Below are 21317 nucleotides of genomic sequence, written 5' to 3'. Positions count from 1 at the left end.
AAAGTCTTACTTCAGCTGAACTAATATATATATAGACAACTAGCTAGTTGTGCTATTTCAAATACCAACAGAAGGCTCTCAACAAACCATGCCTTCTGAGTTGTATGGTTGCTAATATGAACCCAAAAGCACAACACAGACAGCAGTATAAAAGTAACCCTGTGTAGCAGGTCTCCAGATGTTGTTGGACTACAACTCACATCATCCCTGACCATTGGCTATGCTGACTGAAGCTGATGGGAGACCAACAACATCTGGAGGGTCACAAATTCCCCATCACTGGTCTATTTCCTCCCAACAGTGTACTCAATAAGAAATGCACTAAGAAAAGCTAGAAGATGGATGTTGGAAATGTGTCATCAGAGAGCTCTTTACACTACCTTTGCTAAACATTACTTACGGCTCTGTTGAGCTAGTATTGCACAATTTTGGAAGATGTTTCAATACTGAAATAGCCCGGTCCTGCATGGAAAATTACAAAACACAGCAAGAAGGTCATTGGGATTATTTTTAACAGCTCCACATAAGCAAAGATCACTGTAATTTGCAACAAGTATTTGCTGACTTCCTTCCACGCATGTAGGTAAAGAGTCACCAGTCAGTAGCAGTTTCCCCTAACAGTTAAGGTGAGGCAAGGGAGAGAGAATGTATACAGTACTTCAGTCCAGTTATAAAAACTGACTTGCTCTGGAGAAATCTTCTAAATTATTGTTGAGGAGAACAATATTACAAAGTTTCACAACAATGCTACAACCACAGCCACAAACTATAACCAGTAACAACTATCCAGTCAGAAATGAAACTATATTCTGTATCTATCAACTGAAATGTTAAGATTTGAAAATGAATCCATGCAAGACTAAAAAAAATACTGTATTTTTCCATGTATATGTTTCGCTCCAAATTTTTTAAGTTTAAAATTGGGGGTGTCTTATACACAGAATGTTTAAAATATTTATTTCTTAATTTTGAGCTCAAAAAATAGGGGTTGTCTTATACATGGGAAAATATGGTAAGGCGTCCCCAGTCCAGCTATACTTACACTAGCAAAGATACATATACAGAACAAGCATGTAAGCACAAACACCTTAATTGTTGCTTTGTGAATAATTTTCCTTTCCTGTCTCAGCATGTGTTTGAGCTATCTATATTGCTTATATTTCTGAGAAGTCAGAAATAGCAAAGCTGAAAAGTTTGACGTGGTGCACACACAAAAACCAAATACAGATTCAGGAACACAGTCAGTTATCCTAGAATTTATCGAACAAAGAGTGAAAGTAGCAATCTATAATCTTGTTCCTTCAAACTGAAGCCAGGTTAGAAATAGGATTAGACTCTGAAATGGCCATTTATCTGACTGGAGCTCTGCAACCATGCCATAATGGACTACGGTACTGTTAATAATACTGTAGTTGAGAGTCCTATTATTCTCACTCTGGTATATCTTAAGGTACTCCATTTAATGGAAGAAAAGAAATACAAGTGCCTTTGTTTTGATTTGCTCAATAATTGTAAAGTGTGGGAAGGAAGTATATGACTAAATCTGAGGATGGGGAAAACCTTCCATCCTTAAGCAAACAAATAATGGCTTCTAAACTGTGGCCTGAAGGAGCACTTTTAGTTCATTTCTGGTTAAAGTCTAGGAGGCAAGTAGTGGGTCCTCAGAATAAAGACTCCAGACTCCACAAGTTCCAAATTCGACATGCACAATTTACTTTAGTAATATCACTAATTTTCTGTGGTGCCATTTCCAATCCATGGCATCGATGCAACACAAAAATAGATTTTTTTGTAGACTGCCAAGCAGAAAGGAAAAACAAAAGCTGACCTATTTCTATTACTACAGCTTGCTGATCCTGAAAGTGATCTCAATGGACTTTCTGGAAGAGGCAAGTCAAATACATTTGGGCACACAAAAAACTTGGGTTCAAAAAGGGAACAATTCACTATCCCCTTTAGACATAATATTTCAGTAAACCACAACCCAAATTGTTTTCATTTTTTACCACTTCCAATAATCCCATTAATGCTACCACTGACAGTTTTTTTTCTCCTACGATCCAGTTGTGCAAAAAGTTTTAAATTCTAATCAAATAAATGCTACATCAAATTAGCAAGTCTTATGGGTCTTGATTAGTAGGAACTATGAGGTTTGCAACAGGAAACAATATTTCATTTCCATTTGAAGTAACTCTTTCATTATTATAAAACAGCACTACAGTGGTACCTCTGGAAACGCACACCTCCGGTTGCGTATCCTTCAGGATGCGAACGCGGCAAACCCAGGAGTATTTTTCCAGGTTTTGTCACGTGCGCATGTGCAGAAGCAGTCTACCACGCCCTGCACATGCGCAGAAGTGGTCGACTGCCGCATGTGCATGCACAGAAGCAGTCCCTCTGGTTGCGGAAACCTCGGGATCCGACCGGAGCTCCAGAACGGATCCCATCCACAACCAGAGGTACCACTGTATTTTTTGCTAGTATAGTGGTACCTTGGTTCTCGAACAGCTTGGCTCCTGAACAAATTGGCTCCCAAACACCGCAAACCCAAAAGTGAGTGTTCTAATTTACGAACGTTTTTGTGGAAGCTGAATGTCTGACGCGGCTTCTGCTTGACTGCAGGAAGCTCCTGCAGCCAACAGGAAGCCGTGCCTTGGTTTTCGAACCATTTTGGGAGTCAAACAGACTCCCAGAATGGATTAAGTTTGAGAACCAAGGTACCACTTTACAGGCATTCACAAGACCTGTTTGTGGGAGTGTTCCTGTGACCGGCTGGATTCATATCCAATATACTTAAGCTAGTGTTTGAAATTAGGCAGGCACATTTTGCACCTTGCTTTCAACCACTTGCAACCATGTGAATATGCCTGGGTGCTAGGATGGCGCTTGACACTTCTAACATCTGCAGGTGCATGCCTGGGGATCACTAGATCTGGACTGTTTTCACAAACTAATACCCAGTGGTATTTTTCTAGAAAAAGGGATGCTGGAACTCACCATGAATGCCTCCTTTTTATTCTCTTATAATGGCAATGGCACCCACCTAAGAGGTGCTGGCGGAGTTCCGCCAAGTTCTGACTGAAAAAAAGGCCTTCCTAATACCCCAACCTGTAGAATTCTATCAGTTATATTTTATCAGCACAATCAGAATGAATTGATGGAACAAAAATGTTTTTTCTGTGCAGTCTGAGCAGGGGCAGTCACCATTAAGAAAGAGATTGAAGTAGACCAATATATGTGTGGACTGTCCTTGGATCAAATGATGTTTCTTTCTTGAGTTATCAAAGCTCAAGGTTGTCATCTGAACTAGCCAGATGCTTAACTGAGAATCACAGTCAGTGCATTGTCTGAGAAATAAGACTTCAGAGCTGTCTTGCCCCTAAATGGCAACTAAACTTTCCATTTTGGTGCCTAACCTTGGTTTAAAGAGCCATTTGGCACCTAGCTTATATATGTAAGTTCCTAACACTGATTTAGGCCAGGTTATTCATTACCTCATGTATTAAGCAGCACATGAAGAAGTGCTTTTATTGATTCTATTTAATATGTTACTTCTGGAAGCAACTGAAATGCCCAGAGAACAGCTACTTGGGGATTAAAACCAAAACATCATTCTAACATAGCTCAGCAATAAGGAACAAAAGGGAGTTTCAAACATATAATATTCCATAGGTCCAAACCACTATCCTTTAACAAAAGAAAGCACTGCTAGTTCATGGGGGGGGGCGACCCTGCCCAGCTTACAGATTGATTGATTTCATTGCTGCAGAATAACAGGACATTACTTAATGTAGCTAGCCAGTAGCCATTTTGCACACTAGTTCATTTTTTATTCAAAGAGCGTAACAGAGAAATGGCCAATGCAATATTGTACATTTGTGAGGTGTGTCAATTTACCCAAGAAAAGGAAACGGAAGTATGGCAAACTGTGTTTAATAATTTTTGTTGGTGCCTCAGAAGGAATCTGTAAGCTGATCACCCTCAGGCAGATCTAAGTCAGTTTGACCAGGTTGTGGAAAGCCAATTTCTTCTAAAAGGCACATGTAAAAACTGTGTGCAACACCTCCTAGGATAGATTTTCATTACTGACTCTGTGCTAACACACATTTGACTTGAACTGACCCAGGCTAACTCTTGAGCATGTGCTGTGAAGCAGTATATCGCCATACCTGTTTGAGGGACTGTTCCCGTGACCAGACTACCTCATCGCATCCATTGCTTTACGACTAGTAAGTACTGTACACTGCTTTAAGAAAGCAGTGCTACAAATGAAGGCAGGAAACCCAAAGCCAAACAATGGGAACACCAATTTCAGACATACGAGGTCTTGGGCGCTTTATCCGGCACCAGCAGAGAGGAAAGAGATTGATTCAAGGACGCAGCGATTTCCCCTCTTGCCTGGGTCAACATGTACCCTTATGATTATCTGTGCAGAGCTAAACCTAAAGACCCAAAGGGCGGAGTGCCAGAGGGGGAGAGAGAGGTCACCTGCTCTCCCTTGGTCTCTGTTCCGCCCTGGGCTCTTCGGCAAAGCGATTCACACGTACACCCGCCACCATCATGACACGTACGTTAGCTCACCCCCACCCATTCTTCCTTTTACCGGAGAAAGACCAGGGAAGGGCTGCGAGCGGGGCTCAGGGAGACCTGGAATCCCCCGCCAACACCCAACAGCACCGAGAAAACAGCGCTCCGCTCCGCCGCAGCGTCGCGTTCACATGCCCCAGACGACTCGCCTCCCGCGAGCGCGCGAGCGCTCCGTTTCCTCCGCCGCCCGAGTTCTGGCGGAGACAGCGGCGGGGCTCAGCGAAGAGGAAAGGCTTTTCTCCCGCCCTGCTTTCTCCCTCCTTGGCTCCCCTCCTTCCCTTTCAGGCGCGCCGACCCGGACACGGGAAACCCACTCACACAAGCTGAGAGCCGCTGCCAGCAGCAACGAGCTGAGCCAGGCGGCGAGCGGAGCAGCGCCTTGCCTCGGACTACAGCCGCCGCCTCCTCCTGGCGCCGTTAACGCCGCCACCGCCACGGTCGCCGCTGCCATTTTCCTGCCTCCACCTCCTTTTCCTCTCATTGTTCCACCCCCGCCCATGGTTGGAAGAGGGGTGGGAGAGGCGATGGGAACCTCCACGCCGGTATTGAGCCGGAGCGCTGTCAATCACGCACACCTCCTGAATCCAGCGTCTTCCTTCTGGGCAGGCTCTGCCCTTCACTTCTCACGTCGCAGGGCGATTGGCAGCTCGGGTTTTCACTCAGCCATGGGAGGGCCCTTGAAAAGAGAAGCTGCCCGCCCCCTTTGGGCGGCTGTCACGTGACTGGAAGCTACCTTGGGGCTTTATTGTGAGGGCTGGGCAATTGCAGAGCGGTCGTTTTGCCATGGCCTGTTTCCGACAGAAAGGATCCATTGAGGCCGGCTCAGTAGTAGTAGTAGTAAGGCGTCACCGTGGATCTTGTCCTTACTGCGGGGTTTTAGGGACTTGCTCCACGCCACTCCACTCACATCTGTGCACATTACCGTAGCCTGGCATGCGGAAGCCCATATCGCTGCATTCATTATTTAATACTAGTTGAAAAATAATCAGTTTCCCCCATGAAGTTCTATGAAACTGCGAGCAGAGTTTAACAGGCTGCTTTCACTAAGTTTGGTGTCTGACATCAGGTTGTTGTTGTTGTTTAGTCGTTTAGTCGTGTCCGACTCTTCGTGACCCCATGGACCATATCACGCCAGGCACTCCTGTCTTGCACTGCCTCCCGCAGTTTGGTCAAACTCATGTTTGTAGCTTCGAGAACACTGTCCAACCATCTTGTCCTCTGTCGTCCCCTTCTCCTAGTGCCCTCAATCTTTCCCAACATCAGGGTCTTTTCCAAGGATTCTTCTCTTCTCATGAGGTGGCCAAAGTATTGGAGCCTCAGCTTCACGATCCGTCCTTCCAGGGAGCACTCAGGGCTGATTTCCTTAAGAATGGATAGGTTTGATCTTCTTGCAGTCCATGGGACTCTCAAGAGTCTCCTCCAGCACCATAATTCAAAAGCATCAATTCTTCGGCGATCAGCCTTCTTTATGGTCCAACTCTCACTTCCATACATCACTACTGGGAAAACCATAGCTTTAACTATACGGACCTTTGTCGGCAAGGTCAACCAAATAATGTTGGGGGTATTTCACTATACAGTATAGAAAATTGGGAAGTGTGTATACTGTTAAGTATGGGGAAAGTCAGCATCCTGCCACAACTTTAGCTAGCAAATAGTATAATTTGGTAACTCGTATATTCACCAACGTATAAAATTCCTACACCAAAGCAGGACAGTTGATACCATAAAGAGGTTTCCTTTTAATGTTGTTCCATTTATGCCTTGGAGGAGAGTTAGGGGTTCAAATACTCCACACTGCAACATTTTGTTGCAGGCCCCACTCCCCCCACTCCTGATAAAGACCCACAAACACCAGGTAAAAATACTATATTATAAACAATGTGTCAGGAGCATTCCAGCAGTAAATCACATTATACCAGTTAGAGTTAATTCTTTATTAGCAAAAGCATCTCACAGACTAAACAGAGTGTCAGGCCTAGTGAGCATAGCAACCCATCTCCAGTAGGTCCTGCCCCCATGAAGCAGTCAGTGAGGGGAGCTGTTAGTGTGAGTAGGCAAGCAGGGACTTCCAGTAGTAGTTTGCAAACTCCAAGAGTCTCTGCAAATCCTTCTTAGTCTTTGGTGCCTGCCAAGACGCCACACTGCTGACCTTAGCAAGATCAATCTCCATCCCTTTGAGGGTCAAGCGAAATCCCTGAAAGTCTATCGTCATGACAGAATGCATACTCCTAACTGTGGAAGGAATTTTATGGCATATCTGACATACTCAGTGTCTCTGAAAAGAGGTAGTGTGAAAATAGACATTAGTAGCAGCTTGCTTCCTAGGGCTACTTTTACTCTTGGCACTACTGTGGAAAAGCCACACTTTCTTCAATCACTTTGGACAGGGCATCTTCACAAAGTCTTGAACAAAACATCTTCTCTAATTTCACCCCTTCCTCTCAAGTCCAGTTTCTCTTCCATTTTTTTCAAAGCTCAGAGAAATCTGACCTTTTCTTCCTCTGTAACTCAATGGAATCGATTCACAGTTTCCCCAGATGTAGATGGTTTCCCAGAAGTTATTGTTCCAGACAAGTGCAGCTAGCCTCTTTCCTCCTCCTCCTCCTCCTCCTCCTCCTCCTCCTCCTCCTCCTCCTCCTCCTCTTTAGGAAATAAATTTTAGTTAAGATTCGACAATAACAATAAATCAGCAATAACTAATACATCAATTCATTACAGTTGACCATCTTTAACAATAGTTAACAAACTACAAAACATCACTTCTGGTTAGTCAACTATTCATATTTAACTTTATCTGTTTCTTAGCTGATCAGAAAAAAGGAGACTAAAAGAAGAAAGTGAAAAGAGAAAGAGGAGGAAAGGGGGAAAAAGAAGAAATAAATTAATAAAGAAAAAAGGAGAATAAATACATTTAACTTCCGATTAGACTCATTGCATTTTTATTTCTATTGTTCTTTCACACACAGTTCCAAATTACTGTGTTACTTTCTTTATTTTTATCAGATATCAAAAACATTATGTTTCTTATCTTACAAGGATCATTCTAGTTCTGCCAGGAGATGTTTATTATTACAATAGTTTTCCAGGTATTCTTTAAAGATTTTCCAGTTCCCTCTAATCTTTCTCAATATTCCAAAACTCCTCTCTAGAAAACAACTCTATCACTTAAATACTTTTCTTTCATAAACAACCATTTATTTTCTTTCTGCCTGCTAAGTGGCAGTGGAAGAGGCTTTGTGGACACCAGAAGTCCTCAAGGAAGCCACTGAGCCAAAGGACACTGCACCAGTGGCTTCAGTGCAGCTCAGCATGGGCAGTGAGCAGGCAGCATAGGCAAAAACTGCTATATCCAGCAAAACTGTCTAGAAATATACCAAGTAACTCCCACTTCCACAATGTCTGCATAGAAAGGAAAGGAAAGTCGCACACACCCTACAACACAAGTTTCTGATTATCAATTATAAAAATCATGTTACTAACGAACCATTCATATATATATATATATATATATATATATATATATATATATAATGCTCCTTGAAATGTGTGTGAGTGTGTGCGTGTTTCAATAATCCCAGCTATAAGAATAAATTTCAAGGACAGTGGCATCTCAGTGCCACCAGGGGCGTAGGAAGGGGGTGAAGGGGGCGGGCCGCCCAGGGTGCCACTCTGGGAGGGCCAACAAGATAGCCCCTGCCTCCCCCCCCCCAGCTGTAGAGCGGCCGAGCGCGTGCGCAGTCCGTATGGGCACCGCTCATGCAGCGTCTGTGGGCTGCCTCTCGCATAGCGACCATACGGGAGCGGCATCCCATACGGACTGTGCATGTGCAGTATCCCATATGGGCGCCGCACATGCGCAGTCCATATGGGATGCCGCTCGCATGGCAGCCTGTACAGTCGCCGTGCAAGTGGCAGCCCGTACAGCCGCCGCGCACAAGCGACATTCCGTATGGCCAGCGCATGTGCGACATTCCATATGGAGTGTGCACGCGTGGGATGCTGCACATGTGCAGTCCATAAGGGCTGCGCTGCCCCAGGTGCTGGAGAGGGTTCCTCCACCACTGAGTGCCACTGTAGGATGAATGGTTAATTTATCTTGGCAGACACTGTGGCTTTAACTGCATATCAAGTTCTGATCTGGGCTTTGCCCTGGCCTCACTGGATATCACAGGCAAGCCAATATTTTTCATTCACACCCTTCCTATTTGTAAAAAACTTCCAAAGTTGTTGAAACCATTTAACTGAAAAAATGTTTCTGAAGCAACTGAACACTGTGAACGAACTGTTATGTAATTACCAAGCATTCTCATATTAATTATTAATCAATTTTAAAAGCTCAAAAAGCTAGGACAATATTTTGTCTTATTATTATAAGATCTGGCAAACTATCTTAATATGATCTAGCAGTAGGCTATATTAATAGATGCAAAGGAGTCTGCATTGTACATTATAATACCGGAACATAAAGTTTGAAGTAAAGTAAACATGAAAAAGGGACAAGCTGTCAAGATCGATCACCAGTAACTAATTAAAACAATCATAATTTGTAAATCTAACATTCTGATTTAAAGAATGTCTCGTACACCCCAGGTAGTGTGGTTGCTGACCTTGAGCCAGACATCTTGGAGAGTCAAGTCAAATGGGCCTTAGAAAGCACTGCTAATAACAAGGCCAGTGGAAGTGATGATATTCCAGCTGAACTATTTAAAATTTTAAAAGATGATGCTGTTAAGGTGCTACACCCAATATGCCAGCAAGTTTGGAAAACTCAGCAATGACCAGAGGATTGGAGAAGATCAGTCTACATCCCAATTCCAAAGAAGGGCAGTGCCAAAGAATGCTCCAACACAATTGTGCTCATTTCACACGCTAGCAAGGTTATGCTTAAAATTCTACAAGGCAGGCTTAGGCAGTATGTGGACCGAGAACTCCCAGAAGTGCAAGCTGGATTTCGAAGGGGCAGAGGAACCAGAGACCAAATAGCAAACATGCGCTGGATTATGGAGAAAGCTAGAGAGTTCCAGAAAAACGTCTACTTCTGCTTCATTGACTATGCAAAAGCCTTTGACTGTGTCGACCACAGCAAACTATGGCAAGTTCTTAAAGAAATGGGAGTGCCTGATCACCTCATCTGTCTCCTGAGAAATCTCTATGTGGGACAAGAAGCTACAGTTAGAACTGGATATGGAACAACTGATTGGTTCAAAATTGGGAAAGGAGTACGACAAGGTTGTATATTGTCTCCCTGCTTATTTAACTTATATGCAGAATGTATCATGCGAAAGGCTGGACTAGATGAATCCCAAGCCGGAATTAAGATTGCCGGAAGAAATATCAACAACCTCAGATATGCAGATGACACAACCTTGATGGCAGAAAGCGAGGAGGAATTAAAGAACCTTTTAATGAGGGTAAAAGAGGAGAGTGCAAAATATGGTCTGAAGCTCAACATCAAAAAAACCAAGATCATGGCCACTGGTCCCATCACCTCCTGGCAAATAGAAGGGGAAGAAATGGAGGCAGTGAGAGATTTTACTTTCTTGGGCTCCTTGATCACTGCAGATGGTGACAGCAGTCACGAAATTAAAAGACGCCTGCTTCTTGGGAGAAAAGCAATGACAAACCTAGACAGCATCTTAAAAAGCAGAGACATCACCTTGCCGACAAAGGTCCGTATAGTTAAAGCTATGGTTTTCCCAGTAGTGATGTATGGAAGTGAGAGCTGGACCATAAAGAAGGCTGATCACCGAAGAATTGATGCTTTTGAATTATGGTGCTGGAGGAGACTCTTGAGAGTCCCATAGACTGCTAGAAGATCAAACCTATCCATTCTTAAGGAAATCAGCCCTGAGTGCTCACTGGAAGGACAGATTGTGAAGCTGAGGCTCCAATACTTTGGCCACCTCATGAGAAGAGAAGAATCCTTGGAAAAGACCCTGATGTTGGGAAAGATTTAGGGCACAAGGAGAAGGGGACGACAGAGGACAAGATGGTTGGACAGTGTTCTCGAAGCTACGAACATGAGTTTGACCAAACTGCGGGAGGCAGTGGAAGACAGGAGTGCCTGGCGTGCTATGGTCCATGGGGTCACAAAGAGTCGGACACGACTAAACGACTAAACAACAACAACAACAGTGTAATAACAAGTTACTTAAATGTTTATTAACATAAAAATCATATTAATCAAAAGGAGTGCATACTTAATAGGAATAACTATTGAATTGTCATGTGACAAAGACGCATGAGAGCAGGAACAGCAAAGCAGGCTAGAATCCAACTGTCATAACTGTAACTGCCTCAACTGTCGTTCTAGGCTTAACTGTCAGTTCCAGGCTGTGTGACTTAACTGAACAGTCATGCTTATCTTTGTCTCAGAGTGTGTGCCAGTATAGAGCTGAATCTGTGTTCTGTAACTGTTTACTAAAGCTTTTATTATTTCAATGAAGAACTCTGCTTAAATAATTACCGCTGCGCGTCATGAATACCTAGAAATATTTGTGTAAGTGATTATTGAATTTTGGTAGACACACAATTTGGTAAGAGCTTTTGTTTGAAATAATTTTTATTATGTCTCCATTGGTTGCTGAAATACTTTATACTGAACTATGGGTGTCTTGTCAAAACAAAATTTAAAAAAATTCTTCCAGCAGCACCTTAGAGACCAACTAAGTTTGTCATAGGTATGAGCTTTGTTTAGCATACTAATTATACTGTACCAAAGGAAAAAGGGAAAACTTTAATTATGCAGCCTATATCTTTATTTTGCAGTGTTACTGTTGTGCATCATTCATTCCAATTTTACAAGCTACTAGGAGGAGAAAACAATGTGTAGTTCAGTGCAGTCCTGTCCCTGACTACCTGGACAGCTTTTGAAATCTCAGGAGGCATTACCCACATGTTTTCAAGCATATTACCGTATCTTCACAGTGTAAAGTCTAGATTCTAGAAACTTGATTGTGTGTCTGTATGTTTTAAGAGGAAGCTTAGATTATCAGGAAGCTGAGCTGACTAACGCTTTATCACATTTTGTGCTTATTCTGTGCTTCTACAGAAGCATACACACAATCCAGACACTGCATTTCCTGTGTTTTGCTGAGCACTGCATAAAGGCAAATGACTGGTCCAAAACATTTTCTTTACAGCATATTTTTGAACTATAGGTTTTCCTGCAAGACATTCCTGTTTCGTTGACCCCCATCCTTTTGTTCACAGTTATGCTGTGACCCTCTTCATATTTCAGCAACATAGTAAAATTAAGACATATACCCTATTTAATAGGATTTGGAATCTATTCTGATTCCCCTCTTGTTTTGCCCTTGATACCCATTAGGCAATAAGCAGGGACAGTCTGACTAACACAAAGAGGAACCTAAAGACTGTCAGATGACAGGCATTAAAAAGGGAAGCATCTAGCCCACTAAGGGAAATATTTGCTAGTCATTTTATCTGCACATCCCAGACAGACTGGAACCAAAATGCACTGTACAGTATTCAGCAGATAATTGTGATAAATTCTCACATCTCTAGCATCGAGAGACAGCAGCAGGCCGTACATGCAACTTCCTGGGGAACAGATTGGAGACTTTGCATGCTAGGCAGATCCAGTGGGGAAGATTCTTATGACAGAGTATTATAATGTCTGTCAGTGAACAGCTTAGTCCATAGGGCAAAACACACTTCCAGAGCTATATTGCTGAAGAATAGAAGTTGGTCATGCCTAATCCTCATAACGATGGTTCAAGAGGACCAGCCTACTGAAAATGCTCTAATGTTCCCCCAGCCTATAGGGCATCAGTGTTTACCTCAACCTACGAATTTCTATTTAGGTTTCTAATTCAAACACATGCAATGTGGACTCAAGTTCCTGATTCATTTACAGTAATGCCTGCTCATGAGCACCAAGTTGCTATGGAAACCCCCACATTTTATTTTCAATACTGGAAGGAAACATAATTTCAATGAAAGGCAACACTTAGTGACTCCTGGAATACTTGGCATCCCCCACTCCTTTTGACACTGATAACTTAGTTCTCTCCTTCGCATATAAGTACTTATGGCATTTTAGGATATTGATAGTCCTAACAAGACCACAATGCAAAACAGTTTGAGGGGAAAAGAGAAAGACAGGGACACACAAAGCTGAGTTTGGGCTCTGTAAATCTATCTTAGAATGCTGGTTGCCTTTCTTCCTAGATATCTGATGTGGCAAGGTGGACTTTGCCTGTTTGTTAGAGTGTTTAAGTTGTGTTCCTGCCTGTGTTCTCCCTGTATTTGGAAAATAAATGCAATCATTACAATCATTACAAATCATTACAAATTTCCAATAAGGCTCCATGATGTCCTTCCATGTGCACTGTGTCCCTATAAAATACCTCCACACTGCATTACACACTGTGTCCCTTCTCTCTTGGAAAATGTGATGAGTGTAATGAAATATATTTTGGGTCTGCAGAAGTCTAGACTTACATGGAGAGCCACTTTGAGGTACAATAGACATAGTCTAGTGTGACAGACAAGCTTTGGGTCTGCCTCCTTGTGATCCAACAACCAGTGGGAGCTGGCAAGTGGACCCCTGAATTAAGAGAGACAGAGAGAGAGTGGAATTTAAGTTAGAGGCTGACAGTCAACAGATAAGGACATCTGAGAGAGCACTGGCAGGGGTTGTCTGTGGGCTAGGCAGGGGTCTGGGTTTTAGAATTAGGGACTTTCTGTCTGGAGAGAAGGGTTCTCTGGCTATCTAAACAGGCTCAAACAGGGGCCAGCTGTTAGAGGGAAGAGATTGCTTAATCATGGCTTTCAGTTAGTGTTAGGTCTAATCTGTGGCCGGACAAGTGTTTATCAATCTTTCTGAGGGAAAGTTAGAGGGTTTGAAAGTATTTTATGGCATGCCGGAAAGGCGGTAGTAAGGGGTTATTTTATACAAGCAAATTCGGATATAAGAAAATTAAGAAATAAAAAGATGGAAGATTTAAGAGAAGAAATAAAGAGAAAAGAAAAACTCTGGTACAAAACGAACAAGAAAGAGATTATGCAGGAAATAAAAATTTTGAGGGGGGAATATGAAAATTTGGTCGATAATGAAATAGAACAACAAATCCAATTTTGGAAATATAAAAATTTTGAATGGGCCAATAAACCAAGCAAATTATTATCATGGCAAATAAAAAAAAGGAACAAAGAGAAAATAATAAGTAGAATCAATTTAGAAGGGAAGTTTACAGACAAGCCCAAGGAAATAATGAAAGCCTTCGAAAATTATTATAAAGCATTATATCAAGGAGAAGAGGTAAATGATAAAGAGATAGATAATTATGTAAAAAAAATTAACTTACCTAAATTGACACCGGAAAAAATTGATTTAATAAATAAAGAAATAACAATATTAGAATTAAAAGAAGCAATAAAAGACATGAAAAAAGGGAAAGCCCCCGGCCCGGATGGCCTACCAATCGAATACTATAAAAATCTCCATGATGACATCCTGAACCATTTGAGAAATCTAATGAATACGGCCCTAATGAAAGGATCCATTCCTAAATCTTGGAGTGAGGCCCAAATTGTACTTCTTCCCAAACCAGATACAGACCCAGAAAAAATAATTAATTACAGGCCAATTTCATTATTAAACACTGATTATAAAATTTTCGCAAAAATCATAGTAAATAGATTAAACAAAATCATAGAAGAATTATTTCATAGAGACCAAGTGGGTTTTGTTAAAGGTAGGAAAGCAAAAGACAATATAAGAATCCTTGTTAATATAATCAAATGTTTAGAAAACAGAAGGGACAAAAAAGCGGCAATTTTGGCCATTGATGCAGAAAAAGCATTCGACAGAGTGTCATGGAAATTTATGTTGAGAACAATAAAAGAAATAAAATTAGGGGATAAAATGGAAAGGGCAATTGGCGCAATATATGAAAACCAAAAAGCTAATTTGCTAATAAATGGGAAATTCACAAATAATATAAATATTACAAGAGGCACCAGGCAGGGGTGCCCTCTTTCGCCACTACTCTTTATAATTACGTTGGAATCGTTATTAAAAACAATAAGGGAAGATGAAAAAATAAAAGGTATAATTATTGGCAATAGAAATTATAAAGTCAGGGCTTTCTCTGATGATTTAGTGATAACAACGGAAGACCCCCTAATCAGTGTCCCCCAAGCATTATCAAGAATCATAGAATATGGGAAATTAGCAGGGCTAAAACTAAATTATGATAAAACGAATATGTTAATAAGAAATCTGGAAAATGATGAAAAATGCAAATTACAAGAAATAACTGGATTGAAAATAAATAAAAAAATGAAATACCTAGGAATTAGGATGACAAATAAAAATATTGATTTAATACAAGAGAATTATACAGCCACATGGAAAGAAATAAAAAAGAAAATGGAAGCTTGGAAAAAACTAAAGATATCTTTTATGGGTAGAATATCTCTAATTAAGATGTGCGTCATATCAAAAATGAATTATTTATTCCAGAACTTGCCGATTTTAGGCAAAGAAAAACATTTTAAGGATTGGAGAAAAGACATATCAAATTTCATCTGGAACGGGAGAAAACCAAGAATAAAGTACAAAATCATGATAGATCATAGGAAGAGAGGGGGGGTCGGACTACCAGATATAGAGCTATATCATGATGCGGCAGCCCTGACTTGGCTCAAAGATTGGATTAATTTAGAAAATAATGATTTGTTGGACTTGGAAGGAGAAGGAATAGGTTCTGGATGGCATTGGTACCTTTTGAGAGATAAAGCAAGTAAAAAAAATACGTTCATGTTTAATATTATAAGAAAATCCTTATATAAAGTGTGGCAAAAATACAGAAGATACTTCGAGCCCAGAACTCCCTGGTGGGTATCCCCACTAGAAATTGTGGCCGTCAAAAGACGCAATATGGAAGGTAGGTGGCCAACCTATAGAATCCTCCTAGAGGAAAAGGAGGGAATACTAAAATTAAAAGATTATGCAGAAGTCAAAAGCTATTTCAGTAGCTGGTTGCAATATTTCCAAGTAAATCAAAGGTTTCAACAAGATAAAAAAATCAGATTTGAGAAAGAAAAATCAAAATTGGAGGAAATATTATTGGGGTCCAAGGAGAATCATATAAAAAATTTATACCAAATTTTATTGACATGGGAAACGGAAGAAGAATTAACAAAAAATTCAATGATTAGATGGGGCCAAGATTTGGGGAAGACAATAATGATGAATAAATGGGAAAATTTATGGGACAGAGATTCTAAATTCACACCCAATTATGATATAAAAGAAAATCTGGTAAAAATGCAGAACAGATGGCACCTAACACCGGAGAAATTGGCAAAGATGTATCCGGGCGTTAGTAACCAATGTTGGAGATGTCTAAACGAGACAGGCTCCTATATTCACATGTGGTGGGGATGCAAACATATTAGGGTGTTCTGGGAGGAAATCTACAGAGAATTGAAAAAAATAGTGAAATATTCATTTAAGAAAAAACCAGAGATCTTCCTACTAGGCATGTTAGGGGAAGATATTAGGCCACAGGATAGATGCTTGATAAGCTATGCCACAGCGGCAGCTAGATTATTGATTGCAAAAGATTGGAAATCTCAAAAGGTACCAACTAAGGAGGAATGGCAAATCAAGGTAATGAATTACTGTAATTTGGCTAAGAAATATGAGGAAGTAAAGGGAATAAAGAAAGAGGATAGTGCGAAAAATTGGAAATCATTTATGGATTATATCAAGTGCCAGGCGGAAAAACCAAATCTATTGCAGGATTGTTAAACGCTCAAATGAAAACATGGTAAGAGAAAGAGAGAAAATAGAAGGGAAAAGAATAGGATACAAAAGGAAAGAAATAGGAAAACAGGAATGAAAGAATGTACAAGAAGATGTTAAAAGAATAATAAAATAAACGGTATGTTGTTAGAAAAGGTGCAGATGTAGCTTAGAAAGAAAATTGATAAGACAGTTTAGCGAAGGTTGAGAAGAAGGGGAAGGGGTGGAGGGAGGGGGGGAAAGTAATGAAGTAGATAAAATGAGTGGATGTATTTTTAAATAATGATTGACTAAATGGATATACATGGATATTTTGTTTTCTTTTTGGTAGCTGTTGTGTCAGGTTTTTTTTTTCTGTGTGTGTGTGTGCGCGTGTGTGTGTGCGTGTCAGGTTTTTTCTGCGTAGTTTTTTTTCTGTTTTGTATATCTGTAGATTATGTGAAGCGATTTGTAATAATCAATAAAGATTCTTTTTATAAAAAAAGAAAAAAAGAAAAGAAAGTATTTTATGGCTAGGGTAAAAGAAGAGACACCCTAAAAAGAAAATCTCTGTCCAATGACAGTTTGAAAGTGATAAGACAGCGGGTGGCGCTGTGGGTTAAACCACAGAGCCTAGGGCAGGCATCCCCAAACTGCGGCCCTCCAGATGTTTTGACCTACAACTCCCATGATCCCTAGCTAACAGGACCAGTGGTCAGGGATGATGGGAATTGTAGTCCAAAACATCTGGAGGGCCGAAGTTTGGGGATGCCTGGCCTAGGGCTTGCCGATCAGAAGGTCGGCGGTTCAAATCCCCGCGACGGGGTGAGTTCCCGTTGCTCGGTCCCAGCTCCTGCCAACCTAGCAGTTCGAAAGCACGTCAAAGTGCAAGTAAATAAATAGGTACCGCTACAGCGGGAAGGTAAACTGCATTTCCGTGTGCTGCTCTGGTTCACCAGAAGCGGCTTCGTCATGCTGGCCACATGACCTGGAAGCTGTATGCCAGCTCCCTCAGCCAATAACGCGAGATGAGCGCTGCTGAAACCCCAGAGTCGGTCACGACTGGACCTAATGGTCAGGGGTCCCTTTACCTTTTATTCTGCCTCGCAAAAGTAACCACTAATCAATGACTTATTCAGTGTAACCAAAATAAATTCCTGATTTGTTTTAAAAGTGCCTTGTCCTTACCTAGTTCTGAGTGAGTGTTGAGTGGTCACAGATTCCTCTTTACTGATTTGTAGCATCTTGTGCTCGTAAATAACCACACTACCACAAACAATTAATACTAAAACCTTTGCTTGGGAAATAAAGGGAGGATATAATCAACAGCACACCTAAATAGTGGCTATGTCATCCAGCACCCATCCTAAGTGAAGGTGTCTGTCACAACTAGCTTCTTCCAGTTGTTTTGCCCCTTTCACAGTCTGCTCCAGAGAATGCCATTCAGATGTTGTACTAGGAAAAGAGATTTCTCCTAGTCCTTTGTCCTATTAATAGTTGTACAGAGTACTCCCCTCACAAGTCACAGTGTGTTATGTGAAAGTAACATGCCTGTTGTGATAGACACAACAATCCTAATTATAAAGAGAAGCTTGCATGAAAACAATGCAAGAATTGTGTCCTGAATGCTAATGCTGCCATTACCACATATTACTAGAATTACTAGAAACCCAAAATTTCCCCTGGGTTGTAGATAAACATAGGATCTCATACACTCGACTTCTGAGTGTATGAGATCCTATGTTTATCTACAACCCAGGTGAAATTGTGGTCTGGCTCTGTGGAGAACTGTAGCCCCTCAATAATAACACTGCCCCACCTCAACTTGTTTGTGTTGAAAAGGGAAAAAACTTACATGGAAGTGGATGCAATCAATAGGGTCAAGCTGAGAGAAGAATATTATTTCGTCCCTGCCTCATGCATTCTAGTGTTTTCTTTTTCAGCCACTTTCAGTAGGAAGGCAATTGCTGTGAAAGGATAGCTTGCCTATTCCCCCAGTATTTTTTTTACTGCCTCTCCCATGCCATACTCCTGAGTAGTGAGACATACCAGAGGAAGTATTGCAGAAGTGGATATACTGAAGTTTATGGCACCTAAACAATATGGCAACACAAAGTACTAGCCAAACTGATTTCTCTAACAGGATTAAGGCAGGGGTCCTATTTTATGAACTGCATCAGGGACCCCAACCACTTTAACCTGGCTTTGGAGGGTTAACTCTAAGTATGACTGTTACTAGATATGATTCACTGTGCTTAAGTGAACAGACCCCAAGCTTTCTGACCCTAGAGCACATTTAAAAGTTTAAGGCACAGTGATGAGCACCACAAAATGAACATTTCACAGAAGAAAACCAGGTGATCCTCAGAACCAAACCACACCCAAAAGCAAAACAGGGGGGGTACAGAAGGGGGAAAATCAGGACCCTGCCCTGTAGGGATGGCGTTAACATGGTGAGAGGCACACCTCGCCTGACACGGACACACCACAGCTTGTCCAGTATGCCACACTCTATCTCTGACCCTTTTGCCTCCTTGGCAAGAGCGTTGCTCTATCTCAGGTCAGCAACCTAAGGCCCATGGGCCAGAAGCGGCCCATGATGGTTGCTTATCCGGCCCATGACCCACCCCCGAACCGAGCTACCCGCTTGGTGACTCCCCACATGCTGCGCTAAACCGGCATAGCGCAGCATGGGGACTGTCTTCTGCGGCTCCGGAAATTGCTTCTGCGCATGGCTAGACGTTGGAAATCACTTCTGCACAGGAGCGATTTATGGCGTCCGGGCATGCACAGAAGCAATTTCTGGCACTGTGGACATGCGCAGACACCATTTCCGGCATCGCGGTGCACCAGCCCAGCCGTGTGACCAAACTAAACAGAGTTTGGAGCAAGGGTAAGTGTTCTTCCCTGCAATGCCAGCACTCATTTTCTGGGAGTTACCCTGGCTGGCTGATCCCCCACTGAGTTGAAATGAGAGACTTCAGTACATGTAGCCCAGACAGTGCCCAGGATTAGCCATCTTAGCTGGCTATTCCAAACTGCTCATCCCGGTAGATTTTGGGCTTGGATCCCTAATTTTTAAAGCAATTAACATTTGGAAGGAGCAGTGGAATTTCAAGGTTAACAATGCTGGTGTCTAGCAATACCATGGTTCCTCTTGAGTGCCACATTAGGAACTTCAGGCACCAATAATTAGGAAAAGTTATCCAAGACCTTCCCAAACTGGAAGTACAAATGCATTTCATTTTTTTAAAAGGTTATAGTAAAACCAACCAACCCCTCCAACTGCTGCCTGTGTCAGAATAAAACATCCTGAGTGCTTCAGAAAGCTGAATTCATATCATCTTGACAGCAAAAGCAAGGTGGCATTGCAATTGGTTAGACATTTCTGAAATGCCCTCTTTATTCTATCCATCCAACATCCATCTAGTCATCAGTCATGTATAAACACACACACAATCTCAGCCCAAAATCTTAGTCCATAACTAAGAAACAACCTTCCTGCAGAGAAGGAGGTGCAGCAAAAATTTCCATTGCTAACTAGGATTAAGGTTGCCATGTGGGAATGAGCTTTTAGTACATTTTACGCAGTACATTTAGTACATTTTATAACGCAGGTGGCACTGTGGGTTAAGCCACTGAGCCTAGGCCTTGCTGATCAGAAGGTCGGCAGTTCGAATCCCTGCGACAGGGTGAGCTCCCGTTGCTCGGTCCCAGCTCCTGCCAACCTAGCAGTTCGAAAGTACGTCAAAGTGCAAGTAGATAAATAGGGACCGCTACAGCGGGAAGGTAAACGACGTTTCCGTGTGCTGCTCTGGTTCGACAGAAGCGGCTTTGTCGTGCTGGCCACATGACCTGGAAGCTGTACGCCGGCTCCCTCGGCCAATAATGTGAGATGAGCGCTGCAACCCCAGAGTCAGTCACGACTGGACCTAATGGTCAGGGGTCGCTTTACCTTTACCTTACATTTTAGTTAGTTGCTATTTCAACGGGGCAGTATTATTTGTCTTGCATATTGCAACTCATCCCAATTCCTTCTCAACCTCATTGCTAAGTGTCCAGATAAATAAGATACTGGAGAACATTCTTAATTGCCTCAAGAGGTGTGTTTTATTCTCAGAACAAGTAGTTTGGCAAAGAGGCTAGAATGCAGCAGAACTGAAGTACAAGTAGCCAGAAGGATGAAATTTTTCCAGCCCTTGCACGCATATTCTCCACAACTTTAACTTCAATTGGGCTTTCTGCAGTGACTATATCTGGAGGGATCTTAACATCACAGAAATAAGTGCCATTGTCTGTAGGTTGCATGTTTTCTATCTTGATGGATGCATCTTTCTTTAAAAAATCTCCAGCCCATGTGCTGCGGCCAGTGAATTGTGTATTCTTCCCCTCATGTGCTAAGTCATTTGCGTAATAGAAAAACTGTAAACATAAAAATGAACACAATCACTTTGTTAATAGCTGCTTTGAGTTGAACATACCGTAGTTGTTGAAGAAGCGGGATACAAATTTTAAATCAAACCATGATTACCAACTTTAATAAAAAAAGACCACAAAGAGACACAAATAAGTAATTCTGATAAATAAAATGGAGAGAGATCAATAGAAGAAATATGTGAGCAAAGTATCTCAAAGACTGCCATTTGAGGACAGGCAAAATATGGGACTTTTCCACACTAGAGCAAAATGTGGATTTGCATTTGCCTGTTTCCGCATCAATGTAAGGGCATCCACACGAGTCTCTCCCCATCCGTGTTGTCTTGTACTTTCCCCCCTTTTAATGTGGGGTTTGCAATTATTAGAAAGTCTACAACAGCCAGGTTTGAAAAACCCCACGCTGAAAGTGAGGAAGGTCTGAGACATCACTGGGATGGGGAGGATGTTAATAGGGGGACAGGGAGGTACAAATCCACAAATCGTCTTTGTGAGTTTGGTGGGAGGTTAGACTTCTAATTCCAGGATCCAACAA

At 41.8% G+C, this 21317-nt stretch overlaps 1 protein-coding gene across 5 annotated transcripts in view; it reads right to left on the bottom strand.

Moving 5' to 3' along the window:
- The window catches only part of LOC118085160 (myelin protein zero-like protein 1), a 32848-nt gene extending 27748 nt beyond the window's left edge, over positions 1-5100 (bottom strand). For all 5 annotated transcript variants that reach the window (XR_009557489.1, XM_060273663.1, XM_060273661.1 and 2 more), the window contains exon 1: positions 4906-5100. Coding sequence is in view for 4 of the 5 variants with exons in the window: in XM_060273663.1 (XP_060129646.1) it covers positions 4906-5086 (181 nt within the window). In the remaining variant the exon portion in view is untranslated. The remainder of the gene's footprint in view (positions 1-4905) is intronic.
- Between the last annotated feature and the right edge of the window lie 16217 nt (positions 5101-21317).

This window comes from Zootoca vivipara, chromosome 4 (genome assembly GCF_963506605.1).
Source record: "Zootoca vivipara chromosome 4, rZooViv1.1, whole genome shotgun sequence".
Lineage (NCBI taxonomy): Eukaryota > Metazoa > Chordata > Lepidosauria > Squamata > Lacertidae > Zootoca > Zootoca vivipara.
This window is presented reverse-complemented; position numbering and strand designations above follow the sequence as displayed.